At 30.4% G+C, this 21,908-nt stretch overlaps 4 protein-coding genes and 1 long non-coding RNA gene across 13 annotated transcripts in view; 4 read left to right on the forward strand and 1 right to left on the reverse strand.

Moving 5' to 3' along the window:
* Positions 1-21,908, reverse strand: part of LOC145729248 (G-protein coupled receptor dmsr-1-like) — a 115,285-nt gene that overhangs the window by 66,339 nt on the left and 27,038 nt on the right. The gene's annotated exons all lie outside the window — the stretch shown is intronic.
* LOC145729909 (uncharacterized) lies at positions 3,067-3,517 on the forward strand. Its single transcript, XR_014178481.1, has 3 exons — positions 3,067-3,167; positions 3,216-3,377; positions 3,429-3,517. It is a non-coding gene; the product is annotated as an uncharacterized LOC145729909 (long non-coding RNA).
* LOC145729684 (uncharacterized) lies at positions 7,808-10,509 on the forward strand. 2 transcript variants are annotated; one of them, XM_081980541.1, is made up of 5 exons: positions 7,808-7,907; positions 9,629-9,728; positions 9,784-9,879; positions 9,983-10,141; positions 10,193-10,509. In XM_081980541.1, exons 2-5 carry the CDS (start codon positions 9,633-9,635, stop codon positions 10,253-10,255), a joined length of 414 nt encoding a protein of 137 aa, XP_081836667.1. In that variant the 5' UTR covers positions 7,808-7,907; positions 9,629-9,632; the 3' UTR covers positions 10,256-10,509. The 2 variants fall into 2 exon arrangements, with proteins under 2 accessions (XP_081836667.1, XP_081836666.1); XM_081980540.1 differs by having other exon boundaries at positions 10,366-10,509.
* LOC145729555 (uncharacterized) lies at positions 11,876-14,491 on the forward strand. 5 transcript variants are annotated; one of them, XM_081980360.1, is made up of 6 exons: positions 12,738-12,869; positions 12,985-13,028; positions 13,619-13,718; positions 13,774-13,869; positions 13,973-14,131; positions 14,359-14,473. In XM_081980360.1, exons 3-6 carry the CDS (start codon positions 13,623-13,625, stop codon positions 14,449-14,451), a joined length of 444 nt encoding a protein of 147 aa, XP_081836486.1. In that variant the 5' UTR covers positions 12,738-12,869; positions 12,985-13,028; positions 13,619-13,622; the 3' UTR covers positions 14,452-14,473. The 5 variants fall into 5 exon arrangements, with proteins under 5 accessions (XP_081836484.1, XP_081836483.1, XP_081836486.1 ...); XM_081980358.1 differs by lacking the exons at positions 12,738-12,869; positions 12,985-13,028 and adding an exon at positions 11,876-11,996 and having other exon boundaries at positions 14,186-14,491; XM_081980357.1 differs by lacking the exons at positions 12,738-12,869; positions 12,985-13,028 and adding an exon at positions 11,876-11,996.
* Positions 18,343-19,934, forward strand: LOC145729072 (uncharacterized). Of its 2 annotated transcripts, none has more exons than XM_081979684.1 (5): positions 18,343-18,483; positions 19,233-19,332; positions 19,388-19,483; positions 19,587-19,745; positions 19,800-19,934. In XM_081979684.1, the coding sequence occupies exons 2-5, from the start codon at positions 19,237-19,239 to the stop codon at positions 19,860-19,862; spliced, it is 414 nt and encodes a 137-aa protein (XP_081835810.1). In that variant the 5' UTR covers positions 18,343-18,483; positions 19,233-19,236; the 3' UTR covers positions 19,863-19,934. The 2 variants fall into 2 exon arrangements, with proteins under 2 accessions (XP_081835810.1, XP_081835811.1); XM_081979685.1 differs by lacking the exon at positions 18,343-18,483 and adding an exon at positions 18,541-18,642.

The raw sequence follows: 21,908 nt of genomic DNA on the forward strand, positions 1-21,908 counted from the left end.
GGTTTATAGGGAAAGTTTCAGGCTATGCTAGTCGTACATTTGTACATGTACGGATATTTTTCCTTAAAACTGGTAATTCCCCAGTATAAAAGCAGGTTTTTCTGGAGTTTAACCATGGCCAAACCGACCACTCAGCAAAGAATTACTAGAGATGGGCTTAGGAGCTTTTACATGAACCGTGTTTTCCTAACCTTAACTTTTACTTCCTGTTTTTGTATAGCTTACCAGTTGATTACTGATAGTGTGAATGTGTTTGCTCCCAGTTCAGTAATTGCATCAGAACTATCTCCAGGTAAATGTCATGATGTCATACATTTTAAAAGTTATGCTACCATGTTTCAGGTTTTAACCAGGTTTTTTGTTGGTTACTGTCGCCCATAATATGTTTAGGATTTTTCCCAATCGTTTTCTCAATTTGGCACTCATATTACTTACTTTTGTACACAAAATATCAAATTTACATGCTTGGTGATCTTATCCAGCCACTTTTACAACGAAATAATGACGAGAGATTAGTTATATTGAAGTGTTTCTTACAACGGCATGGAGAAATTTTAAAGTAAGTTTACTAATGTATATTTAGATTATTATTGACAAAATTTCAGGTTTATGATGGAACTTAAGGAGAAAACTTTGATACTGAATGTTACATATTTCTTTGGCAGTCAATTTATTATTTTGTACACAGTGTTTACGGTATTTTCGGTAAGTTAATAAAATCAATTTTTCCACTAAAAACATTGATTATAATAACTTCTAAGATGACAAAAATTATTCGTAAGTGAGTAGTGACGTCAAAAGTACGATTGACACTGTACAAATTATTAGTTATGCAACCACGCCTACCAAACTGATTTTGATGTCTTGGGATAGTAGTGTAATACAATAAACCAACCATATACAGGGTGATCAAATTGCTAAAACGTAAGAGTTACAAGGTCAGTTCAGTTATAGGCAAAAACTGTCAAACTTAATGACAAATTAGGATTTCAAGACACTGTTGCCAAATTCGATTAATTTCTGATATAACACAAATTTGACCCTAAATTTCAGTTGTAAATAAATATAAAATAATATAAAGAATAATAAAAGAATCTAAAAGTCAAATCAATATGATTTAATTAATGGCAACTGAAATAACTCAATTAATTGCAACAAAGGCTACAAAATAATTTCACTTTACTTCATTGTTCAACTTTGACGTTCTGTAGCGGCCATACTGTATTACTAACAATACGAAGTTTATATACTGTTAAAAAGCCTATTTTATTAGCTATCCAGATATGTATAAATGTCCATACAAAATTTATCAAATAAGCTAGTTATTTAAGGTTAAATGAGAGAGTGTAAAAAATGCTCGGCGACAAACATTTTGTTCCAGTAGAGCTATGAACGCCATTTTTGGTGTGAATCATATAGAATGTAATGTAGAATAATATATTTGAAATTCACTAACCTTACTTGAGTTAATAACCTCTTTTCATAAGTTAAAAAATTACCATTGACCAGATTTTAGGAAGAAAATTACCATTTTACTTGAATTAGGATATCTCAGCAACCAGTAGAGTTATGAACGCCATTTTTGGTGTGAATCATATAGAATGTAATGCAGAATAATATGTTTGAAATTCACTAACCTTGCTTGAGTTAGTAACCTCTTTTCATAAGTTCAAAAATTACCATTGATCAGATTTTAGAAAGAAAATTACCATTTTACTTGAATTAGGATATCTCAGCAACCAGTAGAGCTATGAACGCCATTTTTTTTTAAATTACATTTAAAAATTCAAAAAAGACTTTTTTAGATGAAAGGTAACATTTTCCAAGTCACGTGACCGTTATTCACAGGTTTTAATTTAACTTTACTGTGCTGGCAGCTGCAAATTTAAATTATTACGATCACATGACATGATTTTACAATTTCAGCTTTTCCAACTATTAAAATGTGATTTACCGACTTTTCTAGATAAAAAAATATTTATCCCGGGTCACGTGACTGTTGTAGACAAATTTCGACTTAACTTTATAGTGTTGCCAGCGAAAATTTAAATTGTTACGATCACGTGGAATACTTTTACAATTTCAGCTTTTCCAACTATTAAAATATGATTTACAGACTTTTCTAGACAAAAAAATTACATTTTCCGGGTCACATGACTTTTGTTGACAAATTTCTACTTAACTTTACAATGTTGCCAGCTGGAAATTTAAATTGTCACCATCACGTGAGCTTCTTTTACAATTTTAGCTTTTCCAACTGTTTAAATGTAATTTACAGACTTTTTTATATAAAAGACGACATTATCTAGGTCACATGACTATTGTCGACAGGTGTCAATTTAACTTTACAGTGTTGCCAGGTGCAAATTTAAATTGTCACGATCGCGTTACCTGGTTTTTGAATTTCAGCTTGTTCAACTGTTTAAATATAATTTACAAACGTTTCTAGATGAAAGACTACATTTTCCGGGTCACGTGACTGTTGTTGACAAATTTCAACATAACTTTACAGTGTTGCCAGCTGGAAATTTAAATTGTCACTATCACGTGAGCTTCTTTTACAATTTTAGAGTTTCCAATTGTGTAAATGTAACTTACAGACTTTTCTAGATCAAAGAAAACATTTTCCAAGTCACGTGACTGTTATTGACAAGTTTCATCTTAACTTTACAGTGTTGCCAGCTGCAAATTTAAATTGTCACGGTCAGGTGACGTGCTTTTACAATTTCACCTTTTCCAACTATTAAAATGTCATTTACAGAGTTTTCTAGATAAAAAATTATATTTTCCGGGTCACGTGACTGTTGTTAACAAGTTTCAACTTAACTTTACACTGTTGCCAGCTGGAAATTTAAATTGTCACAATTACGTTGTCTGCTTTTAGAATTTCAGTTTTCCAACCGTCTAAATATATTTTTCAGATATTTGAAGATTACAGATGACATTTTCTGCGTCACATGACAAGTTTCAACTTAACTTTACAGTGTTGCCAGTTGGAAATTTAAATTCTTACGACCACGTGACGTGCTTTTACAATTTTTTTCTAACAAATTAACCAAACTATTTTTTAGGAATCTGCCGGTATATTTACTGCTCTTGTATCTGTTGCCACGTATTTTTGGGGCACTTTTCAGCTGTCATTGGAATGTCAACAGTACGAAGATGCCGTAAGTGTCACAGTCCATAAAATGCGTAAAATACGGGAAAAATTTCAGTTTACAGAACTAGCGCGTTTATTTTATAACGTTGATTGGTACAACTGGGAAAACAAGGAAATAAGACGAATATACAGGACGGCCCATTATTACATATCGAAAGAAATAGTCCGATTTCCATTACCTTCTTTTATTAACTCCAATTTTACATTGCTGGGAAAGGTAAAGTGTTATTTGAATTTTTAGTTGGGTTATTAATTTTTTATTTGGCAGGTTATAAAGTGGTGGTATACAGTTTGTAATGCATACTACTCAACGAACAGGGTGTCCAGAAGGTAAATAATGTAAAAGTTAAACCATTAAATAATAGAAATTTTAAAGTTATTACGCTTTTTTATTTCTGCTGTGACCACACTTTTTCTACAAATAAAATACAAAATCTGTTATTTTCATACGAAAAAAGGTGATAAGTCTAAATTTGAATTTTGAAAGAACCGCTTGAAGGGGACTTTTATAGGATATTAGGAAATCCAGGATCTTCTTTAAAAAAATTCGGATAATTAAGAAAAAGGAAAAGAAAAAAAAAAGTTTTCTGGATAGAAAGCTCTTACACTCTTCCAGAAATAGGATATTTAGAACAATGGGTACTTACTTATGTTTTAGATGGTCCATAATCAATTTAAGTACTGAATACTTAAACTAAGTGATGGAAAACTACCTGAAAAGTGTCCTTTATTGCCAAAAACACTGATTTTTGGCAATAAAATTTTCTTTTTAAATCTCTTACACACATTTTTTTCTCTTTAGAAACAATTGTCATACCAACTGGAAATATTATTGAAGAAGAAAATTTAGAGTGTCCCATTCATAAACCACTTCATGTAACTGACCTCTTGGAAGTCCCAGAAACAGTTTGGACCCCTAAAATTAGACAGAGATCTTTTAAAAGACTTAAGAGTTGTAAAAAAAACGACAATCTAAAATAAAAAAATTTCTGAAAATGATCTTTTAGCGTTATTAAGAGGTCTAAAAAGCAGCAAAAATCTTTATTAAGAGAACAAAAGTAAAGAAAACTATTTGTATTTAAGAAAGTACATTTTACATGAAGAAGAAAGCCTTAAAGAGACAAAAATTTTTGGAAAAACTAAAAACGAATGGACAATTTGCTTTGACAGTTTGAAGATAATTTGGCAATTATTCTTAATCAGGTTTTAGAACCAATTAGAGTAAAATATATTTTTATATGAAATTTACCTTCCAGTAATTTTAAGTTTTTTGATCAAACTTTCTGTTTTCTCTGTTGTCAAAACTAAAAGAGATTTAAATATTTCATTTCCCCACAAAAAGCTTTAATTACATTAAAAACAACAAATATCATTATCGTTTAAATATGCTTGAATATGCTCCTTTATGGGAATTGCCATAAGAACTGAGAATAGTTTGAAGCAAAAATGAACCAAAATGACATCTTATTTGTAACAAAAGAAAAGAAACTATGCATTTTTTGAAAAGGAATTTTCACTTTGAAAACAGTTTGAGGCAAATGAACCTTTTTTTCACACAATTTAAAAAATTTAAAAATTTTTCAAAGAAAATTTCCAGGATTTTAATACATTGAAAGATTGTTGTAAACAATTTTTATTTTGCCAATCAGAGCAAAATAGACAGCAAATTCATATTCCCCAAGTTAAAATTAATAGAAAAAGACACTTTGATTGGACAAAAGCCGATATGGCGGCGGGTAGTATAGTGGGCTCAAAAATCTCTAATTTGGGATAAATGTCAGTACATTTTTCCAAAAAATCCTCCATAACTCGCTTATTTGGAACACTCAGTATAAACATATTATGGAGTTTTTCATAGCTAATGAATGGGGCTATCACGTGACGTTGAGCAGGCGACGCTAAGTTGTATCGTTTTGCCGCTAGAGGGCGGCAAACTTGACTCTCGTATTTTGTAGTTTTCAATGAATATCTCGGTTATAAAACTCAAAATAGTGACAAAACGTTGTTATATGTCTCTAGAAGTAAAACAACACTTTACAGACAAGCGTTTTGGGTCAAGTGGCCTTTAAATAAAAAAAAAGCTAGTCAAATTAATGAAATTCAAATTTAAGACATCCAGAAGGTTGTCAAAATGGTCACGTGATTTTACTTAACTAATTTTAAATAATTGAACAAATCCATGGTTGCCAAGTTCTTGACAATAATATTCAAAACTCTAAAAGCTCGTTTAACTGATGTGGTTTAACCAAGGTTGGTGCAATCTGCTATTAGAATTTAAAATTCCTAATCCTAAAAAGCCTAAATACTGACTTGTAATTATACATACAAAATACGTAATTATATAATTATTGGAACGACTATATTATACTGGGTGATAATTTTCAGTTTCACCCTGTATCTTTCTTTACATAAAATAAGGCTTCTGTAATAGATTTCCTGTTTTGATAAAGGCTTTATAATTCAACATTTCCTTGTAATAATTCCATAATTAGTGTTGTTTCTCTTTTGGACTTTAATTAGTCAAGTTTATGAGGAATAATCAGAAAAGCATTTTATTTTGCCTGCGCCACTGATTTTGATATAGTCATTTTATGTTTTTGAATTAAATTTAAATTAATACGTAATTACTGAAATATTAATGTTAATGACTTAAGCAATTTCTTAATTTAAAATTTAACTTGTCTAGAAACATCTAAACAGGATGAGTGGTGGTATCGAATATCTTAATAATGGTAAGTTAGCACATTTTAGTAATGGTAGGTAAAAGAAAGCAAATTTTAGGTGAATACATACCAAATTTGCGTTTTTTTCTGGACTTACCTAATTACAAGGCAGTAAAACGACTATTTTACTTTGCGCAAACGCTCTCAACCCTAATTTCCCTAGGACAAGTCTATTTCATGATTAAAAACTTCACTTTCAGATACTTTCTAAAGTACGCCCCTTTCTTTTTCGTATCCACATTTGTAAGTTTTCTCATATTTTACTGTTTTTTTTTATTTCAATTTTACTTATAGGTTACTATTTGCTTACATTTATACATGCACGGTTACCACTCAAACAGTATGGACATGCGACAGTATAAAAAAACGTTTTTTTGGAGTTTAAGTTGTGCATCAGAAAATACTAGAAAAAGGGTTGAAAAAGAAGCAATAATGGTGCTTTACCGACATAGATTACAAATGGCTTTTGTTGAATTGTCTTGCATTGGTGTTAGTTACAATTTGATCACTGACAACACCAATGTTTGGGCAATTAGTGCTGAAATATACAAATATTACCCCAGTAAACCAATTTAACCTACCATGAGTTATTGCACCAGTTAATTATGGTTTTATGATGATTTCCTAGATTAAAACATGTTGGTGCAATAATTCATAAGAAACTAAACTAATAGAGTATGTTTCAGAGCTTGCTGTGTTCCTTTGCATACTTCTTACTCCAGGAATATGTTTAGCATGTTTTCCTATGGTTTTTGCTTTGTGGCACACCCATTATCCCATCATGTACGCAAGATTTCAAGTGTACATGCTAATTGATATGATTGGTTGCAAGCACAAAATGTGGAAATCGCTTGGACAAGGAGAAGAACAATCGCTGAACGTGCTCAAAATGTTTTTAAGAAGACACCAAGAAATTTTAGGGTAAATATACAGAAAAAACCAAAGTAAGGTAAGATGACGTCACACCTGAAGAGAAAGAAGGAAAGGAAAATTTTGATTGGTTAGAAACAAACATTAAGTTGGTGGCAGTCGCAAACATGAGAAATTTCCAGTATACATAGTGTCCCAAAAAAAAAAGACGCTACATGGATATTTTGAAAACTGTTGATTAAATTGCGTAACTGTTACGTCACACTAGATTTGTTTGATTTTGAGTATAACCACCAATTTCTTTCTATTGTATGTACAAAAAACATTTTTTGAATCCCAATTTTTGCTCTTTATTTTTTATTGTTTCCAAAGACTCTATGCATGCATCTGTTTTTGTGTGGGACACTCTGTAAAAACTTGTGACGTCATCCTAATTTAGTATGTGTATTTTCTGTATACAGGGTGACCCAGTTTTTATGATCAAAACATCAGATATGGTTAAACAAACTAATTTGTATTTATTTTAGTCATATAATTTTATGTCTATATTGAAAACTGAAACTGAACTGAATTATTCAAAATTCTCAATATACCGGGTGATTGTTTATATTTAGCTCAATAGTTAACTCTGTTAATTTTAAATCAGCAAAGTGATTTTTCCTGATTCGTCAAAATCTGATGTCAAATTTGACATATGTCAATCACTTGTCTTCTTGACATGCATGTTAAATGGAACACCATGTATTTTCAAATGTTTATTTTTTGAGGTTACGTTGGGTACGTTTTTATTTTTGTTATGCACTCTATATTTAGATTTTTTGTTTTTTTTTTAATGAAAACTGACAGAAAATAGTCGTTGTGACTGTTTTCGTCAATTTGACAACTTTCGCGTTACATTTTCAATAAAATATTAAAAATAACAGTTTTGACTGTTTCAATGTTAAAATGACCAGATTAGCTTTAAGTCAAAACGTCAATTTTTATTTATTTAAATTTGACACGTTTTGACGTTCTCAACCATTTTCTTTTACTGTAATTCTGACAGTTTTAGTGTCAGAATATTATTTGAAATGTCAGGTTTTCTTTTGTTTGTCAAACCATGCGAGTTTTGACAGCACTGTCTTCAATTGACTAGAATGGCTGGAATTTGTCCGGTAAGTCAATTTTCATGAAATCTTACTGTTTTTAAACATTTTGGTCTTGAAAATTGAATAGAATTAGCGCAAATAGTCTGATAAGTCAATTTCACTAAAATTATACTATTTCTCAAAGTTTTATCAATCATAGTCAATTTCCATTAAATTTGACTGTTTTTCAACATTTTGACATTGAAAATTGAGTAGAATGTCTGGAAATAGTCTGGCAAGTCAATTTTCATAATATTTGAACGTTTTTAAAATGTCGGTCTTGAAAATTGACCAGAATAACTGCAAATAATCCAGTAAGTAGATTTTTATAAAAATTAACTGTTTTGCAACGTTTTGACTTTGAAAATTGACTACAATGACTGCAAATAGTCCGGTAAGCCAATTTTCATGATATTTGAATGTTTTTCAGCATTTTGGTCTTGAAAATTGACTAGAATAACTGCAAATAGTCCAGTAAGTAAATTTTTATAAAATTTGACTGTTTTTCAATATTTTGACATTGAAAATTGAGTAGAAGGACCCCAAATAGTCCAATAAAACAATTTACATCATATTTGACTGTTTTTCAACATTTTGGTCTTGAAAATTCACTAGAATGACTGCAAATAGTCCAGTAAGTCAATTTTCATGATATTTGAATGTTTTTCAGCATTTTGGTCTTGAAAATTGACTAGAATAACTTCAAATAGTTCAGTAAGTTTATTTATATAAAATTTGACTGTTTTTCAACATTTTGGTCTTGAAAATTGACTAGAATGACTGCAAATAGTCCGGTAAGTCAATTTTCATGATATTTGAATGTTTTTCAGCATTTTGGTCTTGAAAATTGACTAGAATAACTTCAAATAGTTCAGTAAGTTTATTTATATAAAATTTGACTGTTTTTCAACATTTTGGTCTTGAAAATTGACTAGAATGACTGCAAATAGTCCGGTAAGTCAATTTTCATGATATTTGAATGTTTTTCAGCATTGTGGTCTTGAAAATTGACTAGAATAACTGCAAATAGTCCAGTAAGTTAATTTTTATAAAATTTGACTGTTTTTCAATATTTTGACATTGAAAATTGAGTAGAAGGACCCCAAATAGTTCAATAAAACAATTTACATAATATTTGACTGTTTTTCAACATTTTGGTCTTGAAAATTGACTACAATGACTGCAAATAGTCCGGTAAACCAATTTTCATGATATTTGAATGTTTTTCAGCATTTTGGTCTTGAAAATTGTCTAGAATGACTTCAGATGATTCAGTAAATAAATTTTCATGAAATTCCATTATTCAGATGATTCAGTAAATAAATTTTCATTGAAATTCCATTATTCCTAAAAAGTCAATTTTTATGACAATTGACAGTTTTTTAAAGTTTTAATTTTCATAAAACGTGATTTTCAACATTTTAGCCATAAAAGTTGACTGAAATGATGGAAAATTGCTTGCTAAATCTATTTTAATGAAATTTGTTCTAAACTATACATAATCGTTAAGAATCGTGTGCGAAAATTGACATATGTCAATTTTAACATTAGTATTTGGCGACTCAGGAAAAATATTGCAACTTTACTAATTTACCATTTTTTCCTCCAAAATTTATTTTTTATTAAATTAATTTTGATGTACAGTTTCAAATGTGAATTTGACACAAAATTTGAGTTTTTTTAAGGTCGAATTTAGTATGGTTCTTCAGTGTATGGAACATTCCGTAATTGACTGTTTCCATTTGTAGATTCATGGCTTCAATAAAAACCGAAGGTTTGTACAGAAATATTGTCTTCATTCTCGCCAGCCAACTGATTATTTTGTTCACCGTGTTTTCCTTTTTTTCCGTGAGTGTACCTGTCAAACTTAATCAAAAACGTCTAACAAACATCACAATTACAGGAATCTGTAAGTTTGTACACTACTTTCATGTCCCTGATTGGTTACTTTTGGTCGTGTTACCAATTTACAGTCGAATGTCAAGCTTACGAAGATTCTGTAAGTATTTTTCTTTTAAATTTACTCGTTGAAGTTTCCATTTTAGAGTAATTTTGCTTTCTACTAACAAATAATGTTCTCATCAACTTTCTTCTGGTTTTAGATTGAAGATTTAGCTGACAAGTTTTATGAATTGAGGTGGTACGACTGGAAGCTCGAATCAATGCAAATATACCGAACAATTCAAAATTATGTGTCGAAAAGAGTGTACAACTTTCCAGTGTTTTACTTTATGGAAGCTAATTTCGTTCTTTTGAAAAAGGTAAGTTGATTTGTAGAAAAATTTTGTTTTAGTAATAATTTCTGTTTTAAGTTGGTTCAACTGTGGTTTTCTGTATTCAATTTATATCAATCCATGAAAAAGAGAACAGTATAATTATTACTGTTGTGTAGACAACCTTGGATTTATAATTAAGAGAACTTTGATTGAAGAAGTTTGCTGAAATTTCGACAAGCAATAGAAATTTTAATTAATTTTTTATCTAGCACCGCAAGAGAGGATTATACAGTAAACATATCAATATCAGGACAAGTCTGGAAGAGTTGCTTTTCTGCGCTAGGAATATGAAATACCTTTAGTGGATCTTCTAAACTCACTCACTGTAGTAAATATATCTCTTATAAAAAAAACTGTCAAAGTTGTATTATAATTTAATGTAAATATTAAAAAAACACCTTTTTCCATAAATTTCAACACCCTCTATCTCAGAAACGCATAAACTTGAATATACTTATATGGTAAGAAGTAGTGATGAGCGCAAATTTACCGTGACCGGTAAGGTAAAGTAAAAGTGTGACAGGAAAATTTAACAATTTTACGATTAAATTCGAATTTGACCAGTGAATTTACGGGTCTATCTAATAGAGAAATTTGTTTGCCTAGTACTGACTTGTAATTATACATATAAAATACATAATTATGTAATTATTGGAATGACTATATTATACTGATGGGTGATAATTTTCAGTTTCACCCTGTATCTTTCCTTACATAAAATAAGGCTTCTGTAATAGATTTCCTGTTTTGGTAAAGGCTTTCTAATTCAATATTTATATAGTCATTTTATGTTTTTGAATTAAATTTAAATTAATACGTAATTACTGAAATATTAATGTTAATGACTTAAGCAATTTCTTAATTTAAAATTTAACTTGTTTAGAAACATCTAAACAAGATGAGTGGTGGTATCGAATATCTTAATAATGGTAAGTTAGCACATTTTAGTAATGGTAGGTAAAAGTAAGCAAATTTTAGGTGAATACATACCAAATTTGCGTTTTTTTCTGGACTTACCTAATTACAAGGCAGTAAAACGACTATTTTACTTTGCGCAAACGCTCTCAACCCTAATTTCCCTAGGACAAGTCTATTTCATAATTAAAAACTTCACTTTCAGATACTTTCTAAAGTACGCCCCTTTCTTTTTCGTATCCACATATGTAAGTTTTCTCATATTGTACTGTTTTTTTTATTTTAATTTTACTTATAGGTTACTATTTGCTTACATTTATACATGCACGGTTACCACTCAAACAGTATGGACATGCGACAGTATAAAAAAACCTTTTTTTGGAGTTTAAGTTGTGCATCAGAAAATACTAGAAAAAGGATTGAAAAAGAAGCAAAAACGGTGTTTTACCGACATAGATTACAAATGGCTTTTGTTGAATTGTCTTGCATTGGTTTTAGTTACAATTTGATCACTGACAACACCAATGTTTGGGCAATTAGTGCTGAAATATACAAATATTATCCCAGTAAACCAATTTAACCTACCATGAGTTATTGCACCAGTTAATTATGGTTTTATGATGATTTCCTAGAATAAAACATGTTGGTGCAATAATCCATAAGAAACTAAACTAATAGAGAATCTTTCAGAGCTTGCTGTGTTCCTTTGCATACTTCTTACTCCAGGAATATGTTTATCATGTTTTCCTATAGTTTTTGCTTTGTGGCCTACCCATTATCCAATCATGTACGCAAGATTTCAAGTGTACATGCTAATTGATATGATTGGTTGCAAGCACAAAATGTGGAAATCGCTTGGACAAGGAGAAGAACAATCGCTGAACGTGCTCAAAATGTTTTTAAGAAGACACCAAGAAATTTTAGGGTAAATATAAAGAAAAAAACCAAAGTAAGGTAAGATGACGTCACACCTGAAGAGAAAGAAGGAAAGAAACATTTTGATTGGTTAGAAACAAACATTAAGTTGGTGGCAGTCGCCAACATGAGAAATTTCCAGTATACATAGTGTCCCAAAAAAAAAGTCGCTACATGGATATTTTGAAAACTGTTGATTAAATTGCGTGACTGTTACGAGTTTTACGTCACACTAGATTTGTTTGATTTTGAGTATAACAACCAAATTCTTTCTACTGTATGTACAAAAAACATTTTTTTAATCCCAATTTTTGCTCTTTATTTTTTATTGTTTCCAAGGACTCTATGCAAGCAGGTGTTTTTGTTTGGGACACTCTGTAAAAACTTGTGACGTTATCCTAATTTAGTATGTGTATTTTCTGTATACAGGATGACCCAGTTTTTATGATCAAAACATCAGATATGGTTAAACATATTTATATTCATTTTAGTCATACAATTTTATGTCTATATTGAAAACTGAAACTAAACTGAATTATTCAAAATTCTCAATATACAGGGTGATTGTTTATATTTAGCTCAATAGTTAACTCTGTTAATTTTAAATCAGCAAAGTGATTTTTCCTGATTTGCCAGAATCTGATGTCAAATTTGACATCTGACATCCTGACATTTGTCTTCTTGACATCCATGTTAAATGGAACACCAGATATTTCCAAAAGTATTTTTTTGAGCGCAAATAGTCTGATAAGTAAATTTCCATAAAATTATACTATTTCTCAAAGTTTTATCAATCATAGTCAATTAGTAAATTTTTATAAAATTTGACTGTTTTACAACGTGTTGATCTTGAAAATTTACTAGAATGACTGCAAATAGCTCGGTAAGTCAATTTTCATTAAATTTGACTGTTTTTCAACATTCTGACGTTGAAAATTGAGTAGAATGTCTGGAAATAGTGCGGCAAGTCAATTTTCATGATATTTAATGTTTTTCAGAATTTTGGTCTGGAAAATTGACTAGAATAACTGCAAATAGTCCAGTAAGTCAATTTTCATGATATTTGAATGTTTTTACAGTTTTTCAAGTTTTGACCTTGTGAATTGTCTAGAATGACTGCAGATGGTTCAGTAAATCAATTTTCATGAAATTATACCAGTTTCTATTATTTTGACTTTAAAAATTTGACAGGCACGACTTAAAATAGTAAGTCAATTTTTATGACAATTGACAGTTTTTTAAAGTTTTAATTTTCGTAAAACTTGATTTTCAACATTTGAGCCATAAAAGTTTACTGAAATGATGGAAAATTGCTCGCTAAATATATTTTAATAATACTTGTTCTAAATTATACATAATCGTTAAGAATAGTGTGCGAAAATTGACATATGTCAATTTTAACATCAGTATCTGGCGACTGAGGAAAAATATTGCAACTTTACTAATTTACCTTTAATTTTTTTCCTCCAAATTTTATTTTTTTTTAAATCAATTTTGATGTACAGTTTCAAATGTCAATATTTGAGAATTTGACACAAAATTTGAGTTTTTTTAAGGTCGAATTTAGTATGGTTCCTTAATGTATGGAACACCCTGTATATTTGTTCCGTAATTGACTGTTTCTATTTGTAGATTCATGGCTTCAATAAAAACCGAAGGTTTGTACAGAAATATTGTCTTCATGCTCGCCGGCCAAATGATTATTTTGTTCACCGTGTTTTCCTTTTTTTCCGTGAGTGTACCTGTCAAACTTAATCAAAAACGTCTAACAAACATCAAAATTACAGGAAACTGTAAGTTTGTACACTACTTTCATGTCCCTGATTGGTTACTTTTGGACGTTGTACCAATTTACAGTCGAATATCAAGCTTACGAAGATTCTGTAAGTATTTTTCTTTTAAATTTACTCGTTTAAGTTTCCATTTTAGAGTAATTTTGCTTTCTACTAACAAATAATGTTCTCATCAATTTTCTTCACGTTTTAGATTGAAGATTTAGCTGACAAGTTTTATGAAATGAGGTGGTACGACTGGAAGCTCGAATCAATGAAAACATACCGAACAATTCAAAATTATGTGTCGAAAAGAGTGTACATCTTTCCAGTGTTTTACTTTATGGAAGCTAATTTCGTTCATTTGAAAAAGGTAAGTTGATTTGTAGAAAAATTTTATTTTAGTAATAATTTCTGTTTTAAACAGAATGTTCAACTGATGTTTTCTGTATTCAATTTATATCAATCCATGAAAAAGAGAACAGAATAATTATTACTGTTGTACAGACAACCTTGGATGTATAATTAAGAGAACTTTGATTGAAGAAGTTTGCTGAAATTTCGACAAGCAATAGAAATTTTAATTAATATTTTATCTAGCACCGCAAGAGAGGATTATACAGTAAACATATCACTATCAGGACAAGTCTGGAAAAGTTGCTTTTCTACGCTAGGAATATGAAATACCTTTAGTGGATTTTCTAAACTCACTGTAGTCCTAAATATATCTAATATAAAAATAATGTCAAAGTTGTATTATAATTTAATGTAAATATTACAGAACCACTTTTTTCCATAAATTTCAACACCCTCTAGCTCAGAAACGCATAAACTTGTATATACTTATATGGTAAGAAGTAGTGATGAGCGCAAATTTACCGCGACCGGAAAGGTAAAGTAAAATTCAGTGTGACAGGAAAATTTACCAATTTTACCATTAAATTCGAATTTGACCAGTAAATTTACGGGTCTATCTAATATTGAAATTTGTTTGAAACATATCATTACAGAAACACGTTTTGCATCCAATACTGCCAGAAACTTTTCTAAACCCTGATTTTTGCTACTTTTGAGCACAATTTGATAGTCAAGAACAAAATTGCTTGTCAAACCCACTTGGAGTGAGAAAATGACATTTTTGGAATCCTCATAAAATTTCCTATCCAATAACCTGAAAAACATTAGAAAATTTGCTACACTCAGGTAGAAAAGCGGTGTCAAAGTTTGAACTACCAGAATCCCAATTTGAAAGGACAGTCAGGGACAAAATCGCCTGTAAAACACACTTGAAGTGAAAAAATTACTGTTTTAAGCACATTTTTGGAATCCTTATTAAATTTTCTAATCAATAATCTGGAAAAACACTACAAAATTTGGTACAGTCAGGTAGAAAAGCGGTGTCAAAATTTGAACAGCCAGAAATACAGTTTGAAAATACAGTCAGGGACAAAATCACCTGTAAAACCCACTTGGAGTGAGAAAAATACTGTTTTAAGTACATTTTTGAAATCCTCATGAAATTTCCTATTCAACCACCTGATAAAACACCACAAAATTTGCTACAGTCAGTGAAAAAAGCGGTGTCAAAGTTTGAACTACCAGAAACCCAATTTGAAAGGGCAGTCAGGGACAAATCGCCTGTAAAACCCACTTGGAGTGAGAAAAATACTGTTTTAAGCACATTTTTGGGATCCTCATTAAATTTTTTTAAACCAGGAAAAAGCACTGCAAAATTTGCTACAGTCTGTGAGAAAACGGGGGCCAACGTTTGGACAGTCAGAAACACTGTTTGAAAAGACAGTCGGGAACAAAATTGCCTGTAATACCCAATTGGAGTGAGAAAATAAGTTTTTTAAGCACATTTTTGAAATCCTCATTAAATTTCTTAATTAACAACCTAAAAAAGCACAACAAAATTTGCTACAGTCAGGTAGAAAAACGGTGTCAAAGTTTGAACTGCCAGAAACACTGTTTGAAAAGACAGTCAGGGCCAAAAACGCCTGTAAAACCTACTTGGAGTGAGAAAATAAGTGTTTTAAGCACATTTTTCCTCATTAAACAGCCTATCCAATAACCTAAAAAAACACTACAAAATTTTGTACAGTCAGGATGAAAAGCGGTGTCAAAGTTTAAACTGCCAGAAATACAGTTTGAGACAGTTATGGACAAAATTGCCTGTAAATTTACTGGTAATTTACCTGTTATACCCTGTATGTGAAACACCACAGCTACACGTAAACCATAGAAAAATTATTATCCTCAACTTAATTACAGTAAATACAAAAAAACACAGACTTTGTCATCACAAAATTTAACTTTGAACTAATTAATTTAATTAATAAAAAAGTCGAAGAGTTTTGAGAGTTGCAATCTGAAACTTTAATTAAAACTTTGGTACTTGGGTGTGGTATCCAAGTTTTTCTAGACCTCCTACGTACTTTGTGGATTGGCTATTTACGTTTATTTTGATATTAAATTAATCCAAATACATAATCAATTTTCAACTTGTCTATCCACGGTTTTAGATATTGTCTTCAGGAATTTGGGTACTTCGATGTTTCATGTCAGACTAATATGTGTACATAATTGAATATTTCCAATTAAGTCTAGATTAAGATTAAATTTCCACCTAAACGGCAAAGTTTGATGTCAAGCACTAATCCACTGACGAACTGTTTGAAATTGAATTTTCAATTAATTTTGATAGGATAATCAACAGAAATACTGATTTTGATAGGTCCCAACTATGCCGGATTTAGGGGGGCGCTAGTTGTACTAGAAGCACTTGGCGGTAGATTTGTAAAGGCGGTAAAAAGCGGAGAAACACAAATATACTAAACTAAATCATCAGGAAACAAACATTCACAAAAATGCAATAAATCATATGAATAATATATTTCATTATTTAGAGAAAAACAAGAAATGTCACTACTTTTAACTATATTACATTGAAAGTCATTTTATGTTTTTGAATTAAATTTAAATTAATACGTAATTACTGAAATATTAATGTTAATGCCTTAAGCAATTTCTAAATTTAAAATTTAACTTGTTTAGAAACATCTAAACAGGATGAGTGGTGGTATCAAATATCTTAATAATGGTAAGTTAGCACATTTTAGTAATGGTAGGTAAAAGTAAGCAAATTTTAGGTGAATACATACCAAATTTGCGTTTTCTTCTGGACTTACCTAATTACAAGGCAGTAAAACGACTATTTTACTTTGCGCAAACGGTCTCAACCCTAATTTCCCTAGGACAAGTCTATTTCATGATTAAAAACTTCACTTTCAGATACTTTCTAAAGTACGCCCCTTTCTTTTTCGTATCCACATATGTAAGTTTTCTCATATTATACTGTTTTTTTTATTTTAATTTTACTTATAGGCGACTATTTGCTTACATTTATACATGCACGGTTACCACTCAAACAGTATGGACATGCGACAGTATAAAAAAACCTTTTTTTGGAGTTTAAGTTGTGCATCAGAAAATACTAGAAAAAGGATTGAAAAAGAAGCAATAATGGTGTTTTACCGACATAGATTACAAATGGCTTTTGTTGAATTGTCTTGCATTGGTGTTAGTTACAATTTGATCACTGACAACACCAATGTTTGGGCAATTAGTGCTGAAATATACAAATATTATCCCAGTAAACCAATTTAACCTACCATGAGTTATTGCACCAGTTAATTATGGTTTTATGATGATTTCCTAGATTAAAACATGTTGGTGCAATAATCCATAAGAAACTAAACTAATAGAGAATCTTTCAGAGCTTGCTGTGTTCCTTTGCATACTTCTTACTCCAGGAATATGTTTAGCATGTTTTCCTATAGTTTCTGCTTTGTGGTCCATCCATTATCCAATCATGTGCGCTAGATTTCAAGTGTACATGCTAATTGATATGATTGGTTGCAAGCACAAAATGTGGAAATCGCTTGGACAAGGAGAAGAACAATCGCTGAACGTGCTCAAAATGTTTTTAAGAAGACACCAAGAAATTTTAGGGTAAATATACAAAAAAAACCAAAGTATTTGTAAAATATACCATTGCGTGACTGTTACGAGTGTTACGTCACACTAGATTTGTTTGATTTTGAGTATAACAACCAAATTCTTTCTACTGTATGTACAAAAAACATTTTTTTAATCCCAATTTTTGCTCTTTATTTTTTATTGTTTCCAAGGACTCTATGCAAGCAGGTGTTTTTGTTTGGGACACTCTGTAAAAACTTGTGACGTTATCCTAATTTAGTATGTGTATTTTCTGTATACAGGATGACCCAGTTTTTATGATCAAAACATCAGATATGGTTAAACATATTTATATTCATTTTAGTCATACAATTTTATGTCTATATTGAAAACTGAAACTGAACTGAATTATTCAAAATTCTCAATATACAATTCTCAATATTATAGTCAACTCTGTTAATTTTAAATCAGCAAAGTGATTTTTCCTGATTTGCCAGAATCTGATGTCAAATTTGACATCTAACATCCTGACATTTGTCTTCTTGACATCCATGTTAAATGGAACGCCAGATATTTCCAAAAGTTTTTTTTTGAGCGCAAATAGTCTGATAAGTAAATTTCCATAAAATTATACTATTTCTCAAAGTTTTATCAATCATAGTCAATTAGTAAATTTTTATAAAATTTGACTGTTTTACAACGTTTTGATCTTGAAAATTTACTAGAATGACTGCAAATAGCTCGGTAAGTCAATTTTCATTAAATTTGACTGTTTTTCAACATTCTGACGTTGAAAATTGAGTAGAATGTCTGGAAATAGTGCGGCAAGTCAATTTTCATGATATTTAATGTTTTTCAGAATTTTGATCTGGAAAATTGACTAGAATAACTGCAAATAGTCCAGTAAGTCAATTTTCATGATATTTGAATGTTTTTACAGTTTTTCAAGTTTTGACCTTGTGAATTGTCTAGAATGACTGTAGATGGTTCAGTAAATCAATTTTCATGAAATTATACCAGTTTCTATTATTTTGACTTTAAAAATTTGACAGGCACGACTTAAAATAGTAAGTCAATTTTTATGACAATTGACAGTTTTTTTAAGTTTTAATTTTCATAAAACTTGATTTTCAACATTTTAGCCATAAAAGTTGACTGAAATGATGGAAAATTGCTCGCTAAATATATTTTAATAATATTTGTCCTAAATTATACATAATCGTTAAGAATAGTGTGCGAAAATTGACATATGTCAATTTTAACATCAGTATCTGGCGACTGAGGAAAAATATTGCAACTTTACTAATTTACCTTTAATTTTTTTCCTCCAAATTTTATTTTTTTTTAAATCAATTTTGATGTACAGTTTCAAATGTCAATATCTGAGAATTTGACACAAAATTTGAGTTTTTTTAAGGTCGAATTTAATATGGTTCCTTAATGTATGGAACACCCTGTATATTTGTTCCGTAATTGACTGTTTCTATTTGTAGATTCATGGCTTCAATAAAAACCGAAGGTTTGTACAGAAATATTGTCTTCATGCTCGCCGGCCAACTGATTATTTTGTTCACCGTGTTTTCCTTTTTTTCCGTGAGTGTACCTGTCAAACTTAATCAAAAACGTCTAACAAACATCAAAATTACAGGAAACTGTAAGTTTGTACACTACTTTCATGTCCCTGATTGGTTACTTTTGGTCGTGTTACCAATTTACAGTCGAATATCAAGCTTACGAAGATTCTGTAAGTATTTTTCTTTTAAATTTACTCGTTTAAGTTTCCATTTTAGAGTAATTTTGCTTTCTACTAACAAATAATGTTCTCATCAATTTTCTTCACGTTTTAGATTGAAGATTTAGCTGACAAGTTTTATGAAATGAGGTGGTATGACTGGAAGCTCGAATCAATGAAAATATACCGAACAATTCAAAATTATGTGTCGAAAAGAGTGTACAACTTTCCAGTGTTTTACTTTATGGAAACTAATTTCGTTCATTTGAAAAAGGTAAGTTGATTTGTAGAAAAATTTTATTTTAGTAATAATTTCTGTTTTAAACAGAATGTTCAACTGTTGTTTTCTGTATTCAATTTATATCAATCCATGAAAAAGAGAACAGAATAATTATTACTGTTGTACAGACAACCTTGGATTTATAATTAAGAGAACTTTGAAGAAGTTTGCTGAAATTTCCACAAACAATAGAAGTTTTAATTAATATTTTATCTAGCAGTAAACATATCATTATCACACATTATCACTATCAGGACAAGTCTGGAAAAGTTGCTTTTCTACGCTAGGAATATGAAATACCTTTAGTGGATTTTCTAAACTCACTGTAGTCCTAAATATATCTAATATAAAAAAACTGTCAAAGTTGTATTATAATTTAATGTAAATATTACAAAACCACCTTTTTCCATAAATTTCAACACCCTCTATCTCAGAAACGCATAAACTTGAATATACTTATATGGTAAGAAGTAGTGATGAGCGCAAATTTACCGTGACCGGTAAGGTAAAGTAAAATTCAGTGTGACAGGAAAATTTACCAATTTTACGATTAAACTCGAATTTGACCAGTAAATTTACGGGTCTATCTAATATTGAAATTTGTTTGAAAGATATCATTTTAGAAACACCTTTTTTATCCAATACTGCTCGAAAACTTTTCTAAACCCTGATTTTTGCTACTTTTCAGCACAATTTGATAGTCTGGAATAAAATTGCTTGTTAAACCCACTTGGAGAGAGAAAATATCTGTTTTAAGCAAATTTTTGGAATCCTCATTAAATTTCCTAATTAACAACCTGAAAAAGCACTACAAAATTTGCTACAGTCAGTGAGAAAAGCGGTGTCAAAATTTAAACTGCCAGAAACAGAGATTGAAAAGACAGTCACGGACAAAATCGCCTCTAAAACTCACTTGGAGTGAGAAAAATACTGTTTTAAGCACATTTTTTAAATCCTCATTACATTTCCTATTCAACAACCTGATAAAACACCACAAAATTTGCTACAGTCGGTGAAAAAAGCGGTGTCAAAGTTTGAACTACCAGAAACCCAGTTTGAAAGGACAGTCAGGGACAAAATTGCCCGTAAAACCCACTTGGAGTAAGAAAAATACTGTTTTAAGCACATTTTTGAGATCCACATTAAATTTCCTAATTAACAACGTGAAAAAGCACTACTAACTGTCAGAAACATAGTTTGAAAGGACAGTCAAGGACAAAATCGCCTGTAAAACCCATTTGGAGTGAGAATATAAGGGGTTTAAGCACATTTTTGAAATCCTCATTAAATTTCCTAACCAATGACCTGAAAAAACGCTACAAAATTTATTATAGTCAGGTAGAAACACAGTGACAGTCAGGAACAAAATCGCCTGTAAAAGCCACTTGGAGAGAGAAAATAACTGTTTTAAACACATTTTTTGAATCCCCATCCCAAATTTCCTAACCAATGACCTGAAAAAACACTACAAAATTTGCTACAGTCAGTGAGAAAAACGGTGTCAAAGTTTGAACTGCTAGAAACACATTATTTGTAATTTACCTGTTACACCCTGTATGTGAAACACCACAGCTACACGTAAACCATAGAAAAATTATTATTCTCAACTTAATAACAGTAAATACAAAAAAACACAGTCATCACAAAATTTAACCTTGAACTAATTAATTTCTTAATAAAAAAGTCGAAGAGTTTTGAGAGTTGCAATCTGGAAACTTTAATTAAAACTTTGGTATCCAAGTTTTTCTAGACCTACGTACTTTGTGGATTGGCTATTTATGTTTATTTTGATATTAAATGAATCCAAATACATAATCAATTTTCAACTTGTCTATCCACGGTTTTAGATATTGTCTTCAGGAATTTGGGTACTTCGATGTTTCATGTCAGACTAATATGTGTACATAATTGAATATTTCCAATTAAGTCTAGATTAAGATTAAATTTCCACCTAAACGGCAAAGTTTGATGTCAAGCACTAATCCACTGACGAACTGTTTGAAATTGAATTTTCAATTAATTTTGATAGGATAATCAACAGAAATACTGATTTTGATAGGTCCCAACTATGCCGGATTTAGGGGGGGGCGCTAGTTGTACTAGAAGCATTTGGCGGTAGATTTGTAAAGGCGGTAAAATGCGGAGAAACACAAATAT

Source organism: Ips typographus, linkage group LG5, assembly GCF_016097725.1.
Source record: "Ips typographus isolate SLU linkage group LG5, UJ_Ityp_2.0, whole genome shotgun sequence".
NCBI lineage: Eukaryota > Metazoa > Arthropoda > Insecta > Coleoptera > Curculionidae > Ips > Ips typographus.